Below are 17,843 nucleotides of genomic sequence, written 5' to 3' on the forward strand. Positions count from 1 at the left end.
CAAGTAGTGCTCCTGTGTTGTGCCTGCCGACTTGGAAGTGATTCCTGATGTGTATCACGATCGTGTGGCCGGCAGTAGCTACGTGGCCATTTCATTTTGCTTACATTATTTTATTTAAAGTAAGAAAAGCAGCATAAACAATAAATAACTAATATTGATAACCATTTACACTTCCGGTCAAAAGTTTTAGAACACTTACTCATTCAAGGGTTTTTCTTTGTTTTTACTATTTTCTACATCGTAGAATAATAGTGAATACATCAAAACTATGAAATAACACATATGGAATGCTGTAGTGTTTTATATTTTAGATTATTTAAAGTTGCCACCCTTTGCCTTATTGACAGCTTTGCATTCTCTCAAACGGCTTCACCTGGAATGCTTTTCCAACAGTCTTGAAGGGGTTCCCACATATGCTGATGGAACGGTCGTCGGTGGAAGAAGGTGAGGACCAAAGCACAGCGTGGTACTTGTTCATGTTATTTATTTAAAACTGAACAACCTCTAACAAAAAGCACAACCGAAACAGCTCCGTCAGGTGCAACACACACTAAACAGAAAGTATAATCACGCACAACTCAAGGGTGAAAACAGGCTTCCCAAGTATGGTTCTCAATCAGGGACAATGATTGACAGCTGCCTCTGATTGAGAACAATACCAGGCCAAACACAGAAATACCAAATCATAGAAAAAAATAACATAGACTGCCCACCCAACTCACGCCCTGACCAGACTAAAACAAAGACATCACAAAGGAACTAAGGTCAGAACGTGACAGCTGAGCACTTGTTGGCTGCTTTTCCTTCCCTCTGCAGGCCGACTCATCCCAAACCATCTCAATTGGGTTGAGGTTGGGTGATTGTGGAGGCCAGGTCATCTGATGCAGTACCCCATCACTCTCCTTCTTGGTCAAATAGCCCTTACAGAGCTTGGAGGTGTGTTGGGTCATTGTCCTGGTTAAGTGTGCCTTGAACTTTAAAATAAAATCACTGACAGTGTCACCAGCAAATCACCCCCACACCATCACACCTCCTGCATGCTTCACGGTGGGAACTACACATGCAGAGATCATCCGTTCACCTACTCTGCATCTCACAAAGACACGGCAGTTGGAACCCAAAATCTCTAATTTTGACAGGTTTTGCTCGCATGAGGTGGAGTATATAATGATAAGCAGTAGACCACACTATCAACCTAGAGGGTTATCTGTATTTTTCGTAGCTGTCTACATACCACCACAGACCGATGCTGGCACTAAGACTGCCCTCAATGAGCTGTATTTAGCCATAAGCAAACAGGAAAACACTAATCCAGAGGCGGCACTCCTAGTGGCCGAGGACTTTATTGCAGGGAAACTTAAATCCGTTTTACCAAATTTCTATCAGCATGTTAAATGTGCAACCAACCACCTTTCCTCCACACACAGAAGCGTAACAAAGCTCTCCCTCGCCCTCCATTTGGCAAATCTGACCATAATTCTATCCTCCTGATTCTTGCATAAAAGCTAAAATTAAAGCAGGAAGCACCAGTGACTCGGTCAATAAAAAAGTGGTCAGATGAAGCAGATGCTAAGCTACAGGACTGTTTTGCTATCACAGACTGGAATATGTTCCGGGATTCTTCCGATGGCATCGAGGAGTATACCACATCAGTCAATGGCTTCATCAATAAGTGCATCAATGATGCCCCCCCCCCAACAGTGACCATACGTCTTCACTGACATTTTCAACCTCTCCCTGTCCAGGCCACCATAGTCCCTGTGCCCAAGAACACTAAGGTAACCTGCCTAAATGACTACCGACCCGTAGCACTCACCTCTGTAGCCATGAAGTGCTTTGAAAGCTGGTCATGGCTCACATCAACACCATTATCCCAGAAACCATAGACCCACTCCCATTTGGAAACCGCCCTATCAGATCCACAGATGATGTAATCTCTATTGCACTCCACACTTCCCCACCTAGGCAAAAGGAACACCTATGTGAGAATACTATTAATTGACTACAAATCAGCGTTCAACACTCAAAGCTCATCAATAAGCTAAAGATCCTGGGACTAAACACCTCCCTCTGCAACTGGATCCTGGACTTCCTGACAGGCCGCCCACAGGTAGTAAAAGTAGGTAACAACACATCCGCCACGCTGATCCTCAACACAGGGGTCCCTCAGGGGTGCGTACTCAGTCCCCTCCTGTACTCCCTGTAAACTCATGACTGCACGGCCTGGTACGACTCCAACACAAGAGTGATCACTGACAATGACGAGACAGCCTATAGGGAGGAGATCAGAGACCTGGTCGTGTGGTGCCAGGACCACAACCTCTCCCTCAATGTGATGAAGTCAAAGGAGATGATTGTGGACTACAGGAAAAGGAGGACCGAACACGCCTTTATTCTCATCGATGGGGTTGCATTGGAGCAGGTTGAGAGCTTCAAGTTCCTTGGTGTCCACATCAACAACCTAACATGGTCCAAGCACACCAAGACAGTCGTGAAGAGGGCATGACAAAATCCTATTCCCCAGGAGACTGAAAAGATTTGGCATGGGTTCTCAGATCCTCAAAATGTTCTACAGCTGCACCATCGAGAGCATCCTGACTGGTTGCATCACTCCCTGTGACCACAATGCACTACAGACGGCAGTGCGTACGGCCCTCTACATCACTGGGGCCAAGCTTCCTGCCATCCAGGATCTCTATACCAGGCGGTGTCAGAGGAAGACACTAAAAATGGTTAAAGACTCCAGCCACCCTAGTCATAGACTGTTCTCTCTGCTACTGCATGGCAAGCGGTACCGGGGCGCCAAGTCTCGGTCCAAGAGGCTTCTAAACAGCTTCTACCCCCAAGCCTTAAGACACCTGAACATCTAATCAAATGGCTTCCCAGACTATTTGCATTGCCCACCCCCTCTTATACGCCGCTCCTACTCTCTGTTATTATCTATGCATTGTCTCTTTAATAACTCTAGCTACATGTTACCTCAATTATCTCGACTAACCGGTACATTGACTCTGTATCGGGACCCCCTGTATATAGTCTTGCTATTGTTATTTTACTGCTGCTCTTTAATTACTTGTTCCATTTATTTCTTATTCACATTTTTTTAACTGCATTGTTGGTTAGGGGCTTGAAAGTAAGTATTTCACCTGATGTATTCGGCGCATGTGACTAATACAATTGTTTGATTTCCACCGGTCCATTGCTCGTGTTTCTTGGCCCAATAAAGTATCTTCCTATTGGTGTCCTTTGGTTGTGGTTTCCTTGCAGCAATTTGACCATGAAGGCCTGATTCACGCAGTCTCCTCTGAACAGTTGATGTTAAGATGTGTCTGTTACTTGAACTCTGTGAAGCATTTATTTGGGATGCAATTTCTGAGGTTGGTAACTCCAATGAACTTATCCTCTGCAGCAGAGGAAACTCTGGGTCTTCCTTTCCTGTGTCGGTCCTCATGAGAGCCAGTTTCATCATAGCGCTTGATGGTTTTTGCGACTGCACTTGAAGAAACTTTCTGAAAGTTTTTGACGTTTTCTGGATTGACTGACCTTCATGTCTTAAAGTAATGATGGACTGTAGTTTGTCTTTGTTTATTTGAGCTGTTATTGCCATAATATGAACTTGGTCTTTTGCCAAATAGGGCTTTCTTCTGTATACCACCCCTACCATGTCACAACAACTGATTGTCTCAAACACATTAAGGACAGAAATTCCACAAATTGACTTTTAACAAGGAGGCATATCTGTTACTTGAAATGCATTCCATGTGACTACCTCACGATAGTCATCAAAGCAGTCATCAAGGCATTTTACTTTGTTTTTTCCGGCACCTATCTGCCCAGATCCGGTACCTCTCACAGCATGATTTATTAATTATTTCACTGTTCACACTGTAGACATTCTAATAAAAGCAGTCAGCATTAAATCAAGTTGTCTCCTTGTTATTCCTCCCGCCCCCCAGAAAGACGATCATGTAATAGCGCAGTGATCTTTCTATGTAATCATCCTATCCTGCCACACTGATTCCAGCCCTGCTCTCTTTCATTGTACATAGAGGTTATGGGGAGGACCAGTGGGGTAAGTAACTGATCTTGACACAGGTCTTGGTAGTGGTGGTCAGCTAGTGAACAGGTTCCTATGTAAATCACATCACGTAACCTAGTCGTCTCCCTAATACATTTGAATCGTGGGAAAACCAAATAAAAAAAATAAAAAAAAGTTTAAATTCGATTGCCTTTTCTTAAGTCCAAAAAAAAATCGAGAAACATGGTGAATTGAACCCAGAACGTGCCAGAGAACTGTCAGAGCCGGAGGAGAGGATTGAGGGGCATCACCACCGGCACCTCCACTTGCCAGTAGGCCTACTAGAGAGTCAGACTCAGCGGGAGAGGGAGACGGGGAGCTGGGGTGGAGGGGGGCAGTGCATCAACTGACGAAGTGCTCGGAGCAGGTGCAATTTGCAGTTCAACAACAACTAAACGTATAACCCCAGCTTGTCATGCAGAATTCAAAGTTGGGCTGAACAACATGCAAAAAGGAGCATTGGTCTAGAAACGACTGGAGGGATTCAACTAGAAGAAGAGTGTGTGGCATGTACGGTAAATTAACATCCTATGCTTCAGACATCAAAAAACAAGAGCCCTCAGAAAGAAGGTTTTTGAACATGCCTGAACCAAGGCACATTTGGTGGCAGCAAGCCTTGAAAACAAGGCTAAAGAGGACACCTAGGTTAACACTTAAAATAAAATAACAAATAGACACTACAGCCAGAGTCTTCAGAACAGCCTTAGAAGGTTAAATATCACAGCCACATACACACTCATGGATTCGAGCAAGAAGTTGACTCTCAGGAGTTAAATGGACTTGACATGGGAAGAGTCATTGTGAGAGGTTTTAAAAACTCAAGGTAGGACATTTTTTTCCCTTTACCTTCACAGCATAGAACAAGTTTGTAATGTGAATATGTGCTTCATATTACCACAGGCAGGAGGCCTGTATATTCTCATGTGTGTGTTCTGCAGTATTTTTAGTTACTTAACTAGGCAAGTCAGTTAAGAACAAATTATTATTAACAATGACGGCATACACCGGCCAAACCCGGACGACGCTGGGCCAATTGTGCGCCGCCCTATGGGACTCCCAATCACGGCCGGTTGTGATACAGCCTGGATTCGAACCAGGGTGTCTGCAGTGCCTTTAGACCGTTGCACCACTTGGGAAGCCTACATTGATTTATTTTATTGTGATATTTGTTCTGCTACATTGTCTTGAAAATGATGTAAAATGTGTGTCTGGTAAGCCCCACAGCGGCAATGTGTGCATATGGGAGGTGTTCTGCAGTGTTGTCTAAAAATGTTGTTGAGGTCGAGAAAATTAGGCTGTCAGAAATTCAGACATGCTTAAGCCCCGCAGCAATACTCAAGTATAGTATATACCTACCCTCAGTTTGAAACTGGAAATGTACAGTTATTTGTGTAAAACTAACATGGAAATAGGACTCAGACTCATCCTCTGGCTTCAAAACAGAAGTCCTAACTCTCATGGTATTGTAGCTCAATGTACAATATTTGTATGTTAAGAAACAAAAGACAAAACACAGCTCAATAAAAACCGACCAACCTCTAGTAGAGTTTAACACCCGTTCCTTTCCACACGCCCACTACTTTCCTTTAGACACACCTATTACTTTCCTTTAGACACACCCACTACTTTCCTTTAGACAAGCCCACTACTTTCCTTTAGACACACCCACTACTTTCCTTTAGACACGCCCACTACTTTCCTTTAGACACGCCCACTACTTTCCTTTAGACACACCTACTACTTTCCTTTAGACACGCCTACTACTTTCCTTTCCACACGCCCACTACTTTCCTTTAGACACACCCACTACTTTCCTTTAGACACACCCACTCGCCCACACTCTGGTCACCATATTGGGATGCAGCTACCTCACGTGGTAAGGTCTCTTGTGGGGGAGGGGGTGAATGTAGCAGACATTAGGTTATGGTCACGTGATGATGTACCCCCACCTGCGAACTTCAAAACCCTCGGCCCAAGAGGGAATTTCTTCATGGTCGAAGACATTGGTTGCTCTCGTGGGAGACCTGGGTTCATATGCCAGGTGTTACATATGGAAAGGTGGGAGGAGTTAAAGGTGTTTCAGGAGGAAACTGTATGAATCACATTAAGGCATTTAAAAGACCGAAGAGTGAGGTGATTGGAAAGAAAAGAAAGTCTCACCACAATATATTTTGGACATATTTTTAAAAACTCCATTGTGGACAACTCAGAGTTTAGATACTAGGAAACAAACTTAGTCAAACGTGGTACAATGGTTCCTTTGGCGTCATCTATAATACATTACATCAACTACATTATTGGTAACAGTTATTTAAACAATAAGGCCCGAGTTGGTGTGGTTTATGGCAAATATACCACAACTAACGACGCACACGGAGTGTGTGGACACAGTCCTTAGCCGTGGTATATTGGCCATATATCACAAGGGTGCCTTATTGCTATTACAAATACATGTTATCATACCAGTGATATACAGTCTGATACCACTGCTGTCAGCCAATCATTCAGGTTCTCGAACCACCCAGTTTATAATATACATTACGTCATCAACACATGTATGCATAAACCAAACTAAATACAGTCAATAAAAAGGACATGCAGGCATTTATAAAGAAACGTCTCCGTTGGGGGAAAAGGTGGCAGGCTTTGGCAGAGGCATTTATACTGAACAAAAATAGAACATGTTGGTCCCATGTTTCATGAGCTGAAATAAAAGATCCCCGAAATGTTCCATATGCACAAAAAGGGTATTGGTCTCAAATTGTGGCCAAATTTCTTGACTTCCCCTGTTAGTGAGCATTTCTCCTTTTCCAAGATAATCCATCCACCTGACAGGTGTGGCATACCAAGAAGCTGAATAAACAGCATGATCATTACACAAGTGCTGGGGTCAACAAAAGGCCACATTAAAATGCACTTTGGACAAACACCACAATTCCATAAATGTCCTTGAGGGAGCGCGCAATTGGCGTGCTGACTGCAGGAATGTTCACCAGAGCTGTTGCCAGAGAATTGAATATCTCTACCAAACACCACCTCCAATGTTGTTTTAGAGAATTTGGCAGAACGTCCAACCGGCCTCACAACCGCAGACCACGTGTAACCACGCCAGCCCAGGACCTCCACATCCGCCTTCTTCACCGTCAGGATCATCTGAGACCAGCCACCTGGAGAGCTGATGAAACTGAGGGATATTTCTGTCTGTAATAATGCCCTTTTGTGGGGAGAAACTCAATCTGATTCGCTGGGCCTGGATCCCCAGTGGGTGGGCTAGGCTCCAAAATGGGCGGCCTGTGGCTGCGCCCCTACCCAGTCATGTGAAACCTAAGATTAGGGCCTTATCAATGTATTTCAATTGACTGATTTCCTTTTATGAACTGTCAGTGGTGGAAAAGGTACCCAATTGTCATACATGAGTAAAAGTATAGATACATGAGTAACTTTCTATTAAAGTAAAAGTGAATGTCACCCTGTAAAATACTACCTGAGTAAAAGTATTCGGTTTTAAATATACTTTAGTATGAAAAGTACATGTAATTGCTCAAATAAACTTAAGTATTAAAAGTAGAAGTCATTTAAAATAACTTATTAAGCAAAGCACCATTTTCTTGTTTTTAAAATGTATGGATAGACAGGGGCACACACACCAAAATGATTTACAAAAGATCCATGTGTGTTGATAATTGCGTGAATTTCAAAAATTTCCTGTCCCGCTAAGCATTCAACATGTAATGAGTACTTTGGTTTGTCAGGGAAGATGTATGGAGTAAAAATTACAATGTGTGTGTTAGGAATATAGTGAAGTAAAAGTAGTCAAAAATATAAATAGTAAAGTAAAGTTACCCCAAAAAACTAATTAAGTAGTACTTGAAAGTATTTTTACACCACTGTGAACTAAACCTTTGAAATTGTTATATGTAGCATTTATATTTTCGTTCAGTAGAAATGATTTTCACTGTAGCGGGACAGCTGATGAAAAAGGATCATCCCTAATGTCAGTGTATAACCCACAGTAAAGATCATCCCAACTGTCAGTGTATAACCCACAGTAAAGATCAGGCCTAATATCACTGTATAACCCACAGTAAAGATCATCCTACGGTCACTGTATAACCCACAGTAAAGTAATGCATGAGCTTCTCAATGGAACCATCGTTGCAGAAAGTGCAGACACATTTATCTATGGGGTGTTTGTTTATGTAAGGTGTGTAAGTTACCTGTCTGGGCTGGTCAGGGAGGCAGGGCTGGCTGTAGATATGTTTTAAAGGCTGGAGGATCTCTGTACCTCCGAGGTCAGCCCTCATTGCCTTCACCTTCTGCAGAGCCTCATCCATGGTCTTCTGGCTGTACTCCACACTCTTACTGATGTCCAGATAGACACACACACACAAGGTCAAAGGGTCATCACCACAACATATTATAGGACATGGACATTTTAATATTACCCTACCTAGTGCTGTGGCAGTCATGACATTTTGTCAGCCAAGTAATTGTCACCAAATAACTGCTGGTCTCATAGCAATTGACCGCTATTAGTATAAGCATGTGTAGCATCTCCTGGCTTCCAAGCATAGCCTTCCAAGCATAGCCTTCCAATCATAGCCTTGCAAGCATAGCCTAAACAAGCCACTGATGCAGACCTTTGGAACATCTACATTTTAAAAAGTATAATAAATAAATGTAATATAGTCTACACCATCACAATATATCCATTACTTATTTTTGACAGGTCTAAAGAAACAAGATATGAAGAAAATGTAGTCTATTTCTTGAAACAATATTTCTAATGTAAATAATGTTCAAAATGGTTGGTGGGACTTAAACAATAACATTTTAAAATCAGATGTTGTTATGTGATATCGTTAAGGACGATATAACTAAATAGCTGTATCTCTGAAAGTGTACACATTCAAGGGGTCAGGTTTACATCTAAATGTTGTAAAACGTATATGATTAAATATTAAACTCCATGTGAGAAGATTAAATGTGATTTTAGCCTTCTAAAGGAGATAAAGTTTTTTCATAGAGACTTTTGCCAAGTCAGTAACCACGCCCACGTGAGCACAAACATTATGCCAAAGGAGAGAACACCCCTTTTTCCCCTAAAGAATTACTAGACCAGCGTGATCGACACGAGATGGTTAGAAACTCTGAAACGTTCAACAGAGAAGAACCAAATCTCAAGAGGCCAGTACATTGCCAGGTTGCTACTGGCGTGTAAAATGGTTCTAACTGTAGCCTGAATAATCAAACATTGAGACCAGTATACTGACGGTGTTGAGCAGGACGTTAGGAATGGATAGACTCTACCAGACCAGAAAATGGTAAGAGTTACTTTGAGTTAAGAAGACAAAGACTACATCGGAACATTCAGTCTGCAGCTGTTTAAGTACTTTAGTCTAGTAAACTCGACCGAGGACCACTACGATTGTACCTTTTGAAGGATCCAGTCTAACAAGGATGAGAAGGGAAGAACATTTCCCTCCCACCACCATGTGGTACTCTGATGTATCCATTTGAACGGACACGAAGAAGAAGACTGCTACTGCGGACATGGTGACCTCTGGTGGACAACAAGAGACTTACACATCCAGAGACTTTCTGATGAACTTCTCTCCACAGGCTGATCGGGCAACTTCAACAGAGAGAGACTACAAAGACATACAAGCGTAAATATGTACATTGCATTTCTAAATCCGAATGAGTGGTTGTTAGGGTGCAAAATGTCCATATTTACATGAGCGTATTATTCAACTGCATGTACGATAGTTAAATTCCTTTGTCTCCCCTTCTCCTGCTCTTTCTTTCCCCACCCCTTTTCATTGTGTAACAAGCCGTCATATCGGGTTAGTCCACGAGGGACTTTTTATTACATTTAGTTGGTAATCAATGTATAATCTATCCTGTGTGTGTGTTTATGTAATTATGTGTGATTATTTAGTTTGTAAATAAATAATTATTGCTGAGTCATCATGTAGATTAGTGTTCCTGCAGATATAACCGATTATGGAATGTTCAGAATGGCATTGATATGAGGAAATGCTATGATATCGAGACTCTGATTTTCTTGAGTTAATTTGGGAAACGGTAACTCGTTAAACTTTTCCTGTGGTGCCCCAGGTTACTAATGAGGTAATTGTTACTTTATTAATTTAAAATCAAGTAATAATTACAGTTCATTATTCTATAAATAGCATGTTACTGATAGCAACATCACAACACTTGTCATATGAGAAATTATAGATAAAACATATTGGTGCTCATCGGACACACATTACACAACAAGTTGGAAATCGCAAATTTAACAATGAGGGCTGAGGCGCGACTGCAGCCTCAGGTTCGACACCAGGCTGTGTGACAGCCGGCCGTGACCGGGAGACCCATGGGACGGGTCGAACAATTGGCCCAGTGTCGTCGGGATTAGGGGAGGGTTTGGCCGGCCGGGATTTCCTTTTCTCATTGTGCTCTAGCGACACCTTGTGCCGGGCGCCTGCAAGCTGACTGCAGTCGTCAGTTCAACAATGTTTCCCCTGACACATTGGTGCTGCTGGCTTCCGGGTTAAGCGAGCAGTGTGTCAAGAAGCAGTGAGGCTCTCGACCTTCGCCGAGACCATAGGGGAGTTGCAGCAATGAGACAAGATTGTAACTTCTGGCCCATGGCATTGAGTGTGAATGTTTATCCTTAAAATTCTCCCCAATTTTGTGTGATATCCAATTGGTAAAATGTTAATACATTGGATATGTGGTCAATCCAGCATGACTTCTGCCTCGTTCAAGACAACTGGGAACTCTGGGGAAAAAAATATCTCAGACTGGAAAAATAACTGAACGGTTATTCCAAGTCAGGAACTCGGGCCTCTTTCTAGAGTCCACATGAAGGATTGCCACGCCACCTTCCTGTTCAAGTGAGCACAGCACAATAAGGTGAGTCCAAAAAGGTCTTGTATGCTGCTACATAAATGATGTAATATGCCAGGGAGATATGTATACTGTAGCCAAGAAAGTAATATTAAGTGTGTGTTGTGTATTAAGCAGTTAGTAGACCATGTGCCTCACTCTAATAATTTGGTCCCTTTTCCCCTCATGTAGCCTATAGCCTGTTTTCAAGAAATGTAATCGTTGAATATTGTAAGAGCTTTCATTGTCTGCTTATAAGCCCCCTTTATTTAACCTACGGTTCTGACTTGGTGTACAGGGAGAATAATGTAAGAACGGCCCAACTTCTGAATTCTGCTGCTGTACATTTCAAAAGCGCTGCACAAATAGTTATTTTGACTACGTCCGACCTAGCTTGGATTGCCTCTTATCTGATTCGTCGTTCCCTTATGCCATAGTTTGTACATCTCAATTGTTAGTATAAACCACATTTGTTTAAGCAAGTCAGCCATATCAGCTATGTTTTTTGTTTTTTAAAGGCAGTAATGAGGCTGAATGAACTGTTTCGCTGCCAGACAAGGCTCGCTGATAACCAGGTGCAGCGGTGGTAAGGATTCACTCCATGGTGCTGAAAAGAAAGCTCTGCTTTTGGGACAGCTTTATGTAGGCCCTAACATTTTGTGAGCACCATTTGTCACCATTATAGTGCAATGAATGCTGGCATGCATCAACATTTTTTGTTGTTGTTTGACCCACCAAGATTTACATGCTAAAATCGCCACTGATAATACATCAATCTACTTGCACATCATCATCTGCACATATATCACTCCAGTGTTAATGCTAAATTGTAATTACTTAGCCACTATTCCCTATTTATTGCCTTACCTCCTTACTTCATTTGCACACACTGTATACAGATTTTTCTATTGTGTTATTGACTGTATCTTTATTTATTCCATGTGTAACTCTGTGTTGTAATTTGTCTCACTGCTTTGCTTTATCTTGTCGCACTGCTTTGCTTGATCTTGGCCAGGTCGCAGTTGTAAATGAGAACTTGTTCTCAACTGGCCAACCTTGTTAAATAAAGGATTTTTTTCCCTTTTTTTATCATAAGTGATATTCTAACGTTGTCACCCATCAGACTATTCTTAATTGAATGTTGTCTTTACATTTAATAAATGAGTGATATTTATTTTGGCTTGGACCATTATCATGCCCCTGTCTCAGAACAGGGGCATGAGAAAATAGCACTTCAATAGCAAATGGAGGACTATGCACATAAACAGCGAATGGAGGACACTTTTCCCATGGTTCATTTTCATGAGAAATGTGCTTAATATTAGGAAAGTTGATGAATAAATATAGTAGGCCTAGCCTATAGAGGCCATCAAAACTCTGTTTTATCACGCAATTGCATAGCCTACAGAAATGTTGCACAACATGAGCTCATGGGCTCTCATGAAGTGTTTGATGACATTTGCATTGATGTCAGAGTGATTAGAGGGACAATAGAGTGCTGAGTACCAGGCAGTTATAAAGTTTGCTAGGTTACTAATGACCATCAGCAGCATCAGAGCTTGGAGAAGCCTAATTACCGTGACTAAACGGTCATGTGGAATTTGACTGCCTTCATGACACGTGACAGGTGGTGTGGCGGTAATAGAGTCACCGTGAAGGCTCTACCCCTACCTGCTGCAAATGATTAGCTCATCGTTCTGCCCCTGAACAAGGCAGTTCCTAGGCAGTCATTGAAAATAAGAATTTGTTCTTAACTGACTTGCCTAGTTAAATAAAGGTCAAATAAAATAACAGATGTAAACATTAACTGTCAAACACTGTCAATGATTATCTTTGGATTTGGACTACATGGTACAACATACATGATAAAACCCTAGAATGACACAGCTAAATGTGTTTGTAAAAAACGGAACTCCTCAGACACTGACTTGATTGATTGATTGAGACTGGGGTTGAAAGGAGAGAACACTCACGGATAGAAGGACTCATATCTGGACCCAAAGCCGATTATGTTGAAGTAGCAGCCCATTGGCAGGCTTTTCAGCAAGAGCAGCAGAGTATCCTGCAAGAGAGAAAATCAAGTGTTTTTACTCTTCAATAAACCATATAGGACAATCTTAAAGATGGAAGACTACAGCGTAACCACTGTGTACTGGATTTCACTCTGAACTATCTCTTGTTGAATCCTGTGTAGATTGAGATGGTCATTTACTAGTTCCGGCATTGTGTGTGTGTGTGTGTGTGTGTGTGTGTGTGTGTGTGTGTGTGTGTGTGTGTGTGTGTGTGTGTGTGTGTGTGTGTGTGTGTGTGTGTGTGTATGTACCCTGGCACTGCCAATGCGGTCCTGAGCCACAGACCCATTGTGCATGGGGCATGACATGCTGCCAGAGCGATCCACAACAAAAAGGAATTCCCCGAGTGAGGTCATCGATGACATCACATCGTTGGGGAACTCTGGGTACAGGCTCAGCATGACCACTGGGTCGCCCATCAGAGAGCCTGGGAGCGATAAAGAGAGACAGACAGAGAGAGAGAAGTGTTCAACATCTTTTCTCCTCTTTCTCCATCTCTACATCTACTGTATCTTCTGTCTCACCATGTCCCACTATGTAAACATGGATTAAGGTAGTAGACTAGACTACTCATTGATCTCATATCAACACATCTACAACAGAGTACACCCACCCCCCCTCACCTGGCTTGGCAGAAGTCTGTGCTGCCTCTACTATAGCAGTAGGCTGATGGGTGTCTTGGTAATACAACAACAGCTCAATGTCCCGGTCAAACTGATGACCTGCAGCCAGACTGACCTGCAGTTAGAACAACATTCACATGAAGACAGAGCAGTCAGAGGGAATATAACAACTATGAAGGATTCTGATGGTTCATGATGCTAGTGAGAGTGCACACACACAGACATACTGCACACACAGACATTCATACGTACGTACAGTGCCAGTCAAAAGTTTGGACACACCTACTCATTCAAGGGTTTTTTCTTAATTTATACATTCAAGAATAATAGTGAAGACATCAAAACTATGAAATAACACATATGGAATCATGTATTAACCCCCAAAAAGTGTTAAACAATTCAAAATATATTTTATATTATACATTTTTCAAAGTTGTCACCCTTTGCCTTAATGACAGCTTTGCACACTCTTGTCATTCTCTCAACCAGCTTCCCCTGGAATGCTTTTCCAACAGTCTTGAAGGAGATCCCACAGATGCTGAGCGCTTGTTGGCTGCTTTTCCTTCACTCTGCGGTCCAACTCATTCCAAACCATCTATAATGCGTTGAGGTCGGGTGATTGTGGAGGCCAGGTCATCTGATGCAGCACTCAATCACTCTCTTTCTTGGTCATATTGCCCTTACACAGCCTGGAGGTGTTGTCCTTTTGATAAACAAATAATAGTTCCACTAAGTGTAAACCAGATGGGATGGCGTATCGCTGCAGAATTCTGTGGTAGACCTGCTAGTTAATTGTGCCTTAAATTCTAAATAAATCACCGAGTGTCACCAGCAAAGCATTCCCACACCATCACATCTCTTCCATGCTTCACAGTGGGAACCGTACATGTAGAGATCATCCGTTCACCTATTTTGAATCTCATAAAGACACAGCGGTTGGAACCAAAAATCTCAAATTTGGACTCATCAGACAAAAGGACAGATTTCCAACGGTCTAATGTCCATTGCTCGTGTTTCTTGGCCCAAGCAAGTCTGTTCTTCTTGTTGGTGTCCTTAGTAGTGGTTCATTTGCAGCAATTCGACCATGAAGGCCTGATTCACGCAGTCTCTTCTGAAAAGTTGATGTTGAGATGTGTCTGTTACTTAAACTCTGAAGCATTTATTTGGGCTGCAATTTCTGAGGCTGGTAACTCTAATGAACTCATTGTCTGCAGCAGAGGTAACTCTGGGTCTTCCTTTCCTGTGGCTGTCCTCATGAGAGCCAGTTTCATCAAAGCGCTTGATGGTTTTTTGCGACTGCACTTGAAGAAACTTTCAAAGTTCTTGAAATGTTCCAGATTGACTGACCTTCATGTCTTAAAGTAATGGACTATTGTTTCTCTTTGCTTATTTGAGCTGTTCTTGACATAATATGAACTTAGTATTTTACCAAATATGGATTTCTTCTGTATACCAGCCCTACCTTGTCACAACACAACTGATTGGCTCAAACGCAGGAAAGAACTTCCATAAATGAACTTTTAACAATGCACATTTGATCATTGAAATGCAGGTGACTACTACAGTGCCTTGCAAAAGTATTCGGCCCCCTTGAACTTTGCGACCTTTTGCCACATTTCAGGCTTCAAACATAAAGATATAAAACTGTATTTTTTTGTGAAGAATCAACAACAAGTGGGACACAATCATGAAGTGGAACGACATTTATTGGATATTTCAATTTTTTTTAACAAATCAAAAACTGAAAAATTGGGCGTGCAAAATTATTCAGCCCCTTTACTTTCAGTGCAGCAAACTCTCTCCAGAAGTTCAGTGAGGATCTCTGAATGATCCAATGTTGACCTAAATGACTAATGATGATAAATACAATCCACCTGTGTGTAATCAAGTCTCCGTATAAATGCACCTACACTGTGATAGTCTCAGAGGTCTGTTAAAAGCGCAGAGAGCATCATGAAGAACAAGGAACACACCAGGCAGGTCCGAGATACTGTTGTGAAGAAGTTTAAAGCCGGATTTGGATACAAAAAGATTTCCCAAGCTTTAAACATCCCAAGGAGCACTGTGCAAGCGATAATATTGAAATGGAAGGAGTATCAGACCACTGCAAATCTACCAAGACCTGGCCGTCCCTCTAAACTTTCAGCTCATACAAGGAGAAGACTGATCAGAGATGCAGCCAAGAGGCCCATGATCACTCTGGATGAACTGCAGAGATCTACAACTGAGGTGGGAGACTCTGTCCATAGGACAACAATCAGTCGTATATTGCACAAATCTGGCCTTTATGGAAGAGTGGCAAGAAGAAAGCCATTTCTTAAAGATATCCATAAAAAGTGTTGTTTAAAGTTTGCCACAAGCCACCTGGGAGACACACCAAACATGTGGAAGAAGGTGCTCTGGTCAGATGAAACCAAAATTGAACTTTTTGGCAACAATGCAAAACGTTATGTTTGGCGTAAAAGCAACACAGCTCATCACCCTGAACACACCATCCCCACTGTCAAACATGGTGGTGGCAGCATCATGGTTTGGGCCTGCTTTTCTTCAGCAGGGACAGTGAAGATGGTTAAAATTGATGGGAAGATGGATGGAGCCAAATACAGGACCATTCTGGAAGAAAACCTGATGGAGTCTGCAAAAGACCTGAGACTGTGACGGAGATTTGTCTTCCAACAAGACAATGAGGGAAAGTGGAAAGAACTGAAAACTGCTGTTCACAAATGCTCTCCATCCAACCTCACTGAGCTCGAGCTGTTTTGCAAGGAGGAATGGGAAAAAATGTCAGTCTCTCGATGTGCAAAACTGATAGAGACATACCCCAAGTGACTTACAGCAGTTCTTTCCACAGATTCTCGATTGGATTCAGGTCTGGACTTTGACTTGGCCATTCTAACACCTGGATATGTTTATTTTTGAACCATTCCATTGTAGATTTTGCTTTATGTTTTGGATCATTGTCTTGTTGGAAGACAAATCTCCGTCCCATTCTCAGGTCTTTTGCAGACTCCATCAGGTTTTTTTCCAGAATGGTCCTGTATTTGGCTCCATCCATCTTCCCATCAATTTTAACCATCTTCCCTGTCCCTGCTGAAGAAAAGCAGGCCCAAACCATGATGCTGCCACCACCATGTTTGACAGTGGGGATGGTGTGTTCAGGGTGATGAGATGTGTTGCCTTTACGCCAAACATAAAGTTTTGCATTGTTGCCAAAAAGATACATTTTGGTTTCATCTGACCAGAGCACCTTCTTCCACATGTTTGGTGTGTCTCCCAGGTGGCTTGTGGCAATCTTTAAACAACACTTTTTATGGATATCTTTAAGAAATGGCTTTCTTCTTGCCACTCTTCCATAAAGGCCAGATTTGTGCAATATACGACTGATTGTTGTCCTATGGACAGAGTCTCCCACCTCAGCTGTAGATCTCTGCAGTTCATCCAGAGTGATCATGGGCCTCTTGGCTGCATCTCTGATCAGTCTTCTCCTTGTATGAGCTGAAAGTTTAGAGGGACAGCCAGGTCTTGGTAGATTTGCAGTGGTCTGATACTCCTTCCATTTCAATATTATCGCTTGCACAGTGCTCCTTGGGATGTTTAAAGCTTGGGAAATCTTTTTGTATCCAAATACGGCTTTAAACTTCTTCACAACAGTATCTCGGACCTGCCTGGTGTGTTCCTTGTTCTTCATGATGCTCTCTGCGCTTTTAACGGACCTCTGAGACAGTGCACTCTGATCACAGTGCAGGTGCATTTATAAGGAGACTTGATTACACACAGGTGGATTGTATTTATCATCATTAGTCCTTTAGGTCAACATTGGATCATTCAGAGATCCTCACTGAACTTCTGGAGAGAGTTTGCTGCACTGAAAGTAAAGGGGCTGAATAATTTTGCACGCCCAATTTTTCAGTTTTTGATTTGTTAAAAAAGTTTGAAACATCCAATAAATGTCGTTCCACTTCATGATTGTGTCCCACTTGTTGTTGATTCTTCACAAAAAAATACAGTTTTATATCTTTATGTTTGAAGCCTGAAATGTGGCAAAAGGTCGCAAAGTTCAAGGGGGCCGAATACTTTCGCAAGGCACTGTATCTTACATTACTCATATCACATGTATATATTGTATTTTATAACATCTACTGCACCTTGTCTATGCCGCTCGGCCATCATTCA

The 17,843-nt window shown here is 42.2% G+C and overlaps 1 protein-coding gene across 1 annotated transcript in view; it reads right to left on the reverse strand.

Moving 5' to 3' along the window:
- LOC110503155 (uncharacterized) overlaps positions 1 to 17,843 on the reverse strand; it is an 82,484-nt gene that overhangs the window by 54,340 nt on the left and 10,301 nt on the right. Inside the window, exons 6-9 of the mRNA XM_090219087.1 lie at positions 13,671 to 13,785; positions 13,299 to 13,474; positions 12,949 to 13,037; positions 8,296 to 8,440 (exon numbers count right to left, since the gene is read on the reverse strand). Of these exons, the coding sequence (XP_090075213.1) occupies positions 8,296 to 8,440; positions 12,949 to 13,037; positions 13,299 to 13,474; positions 13,671 to 13,785 (525 nt within the window). The remainder of the gene's footprint in view (positions 1 to 8,295; positions 8,441 to 12,948; positions 13,038 to 13,298; positions 13,475 to 13,670; positions 13,786 to 17,843) is intronic.

The sequence above is a fragment of the Oncorhynchus mykiss genome, chromosome 24, assembly GCF_057628025.1.
Source record: "Oncorhynchus mykiss isolate SJ-2025 chromosome 24, ASM5762802v1, whole genome shotgun sequence".
In the NCBI taxonomy this organism is placed as follows: Eukaryota; Metazoa; Chordata; class Actinopteri; order Salmoniformes; family Salmonidae; genus Oncorhynchus; species Oncorhynchus mykiss.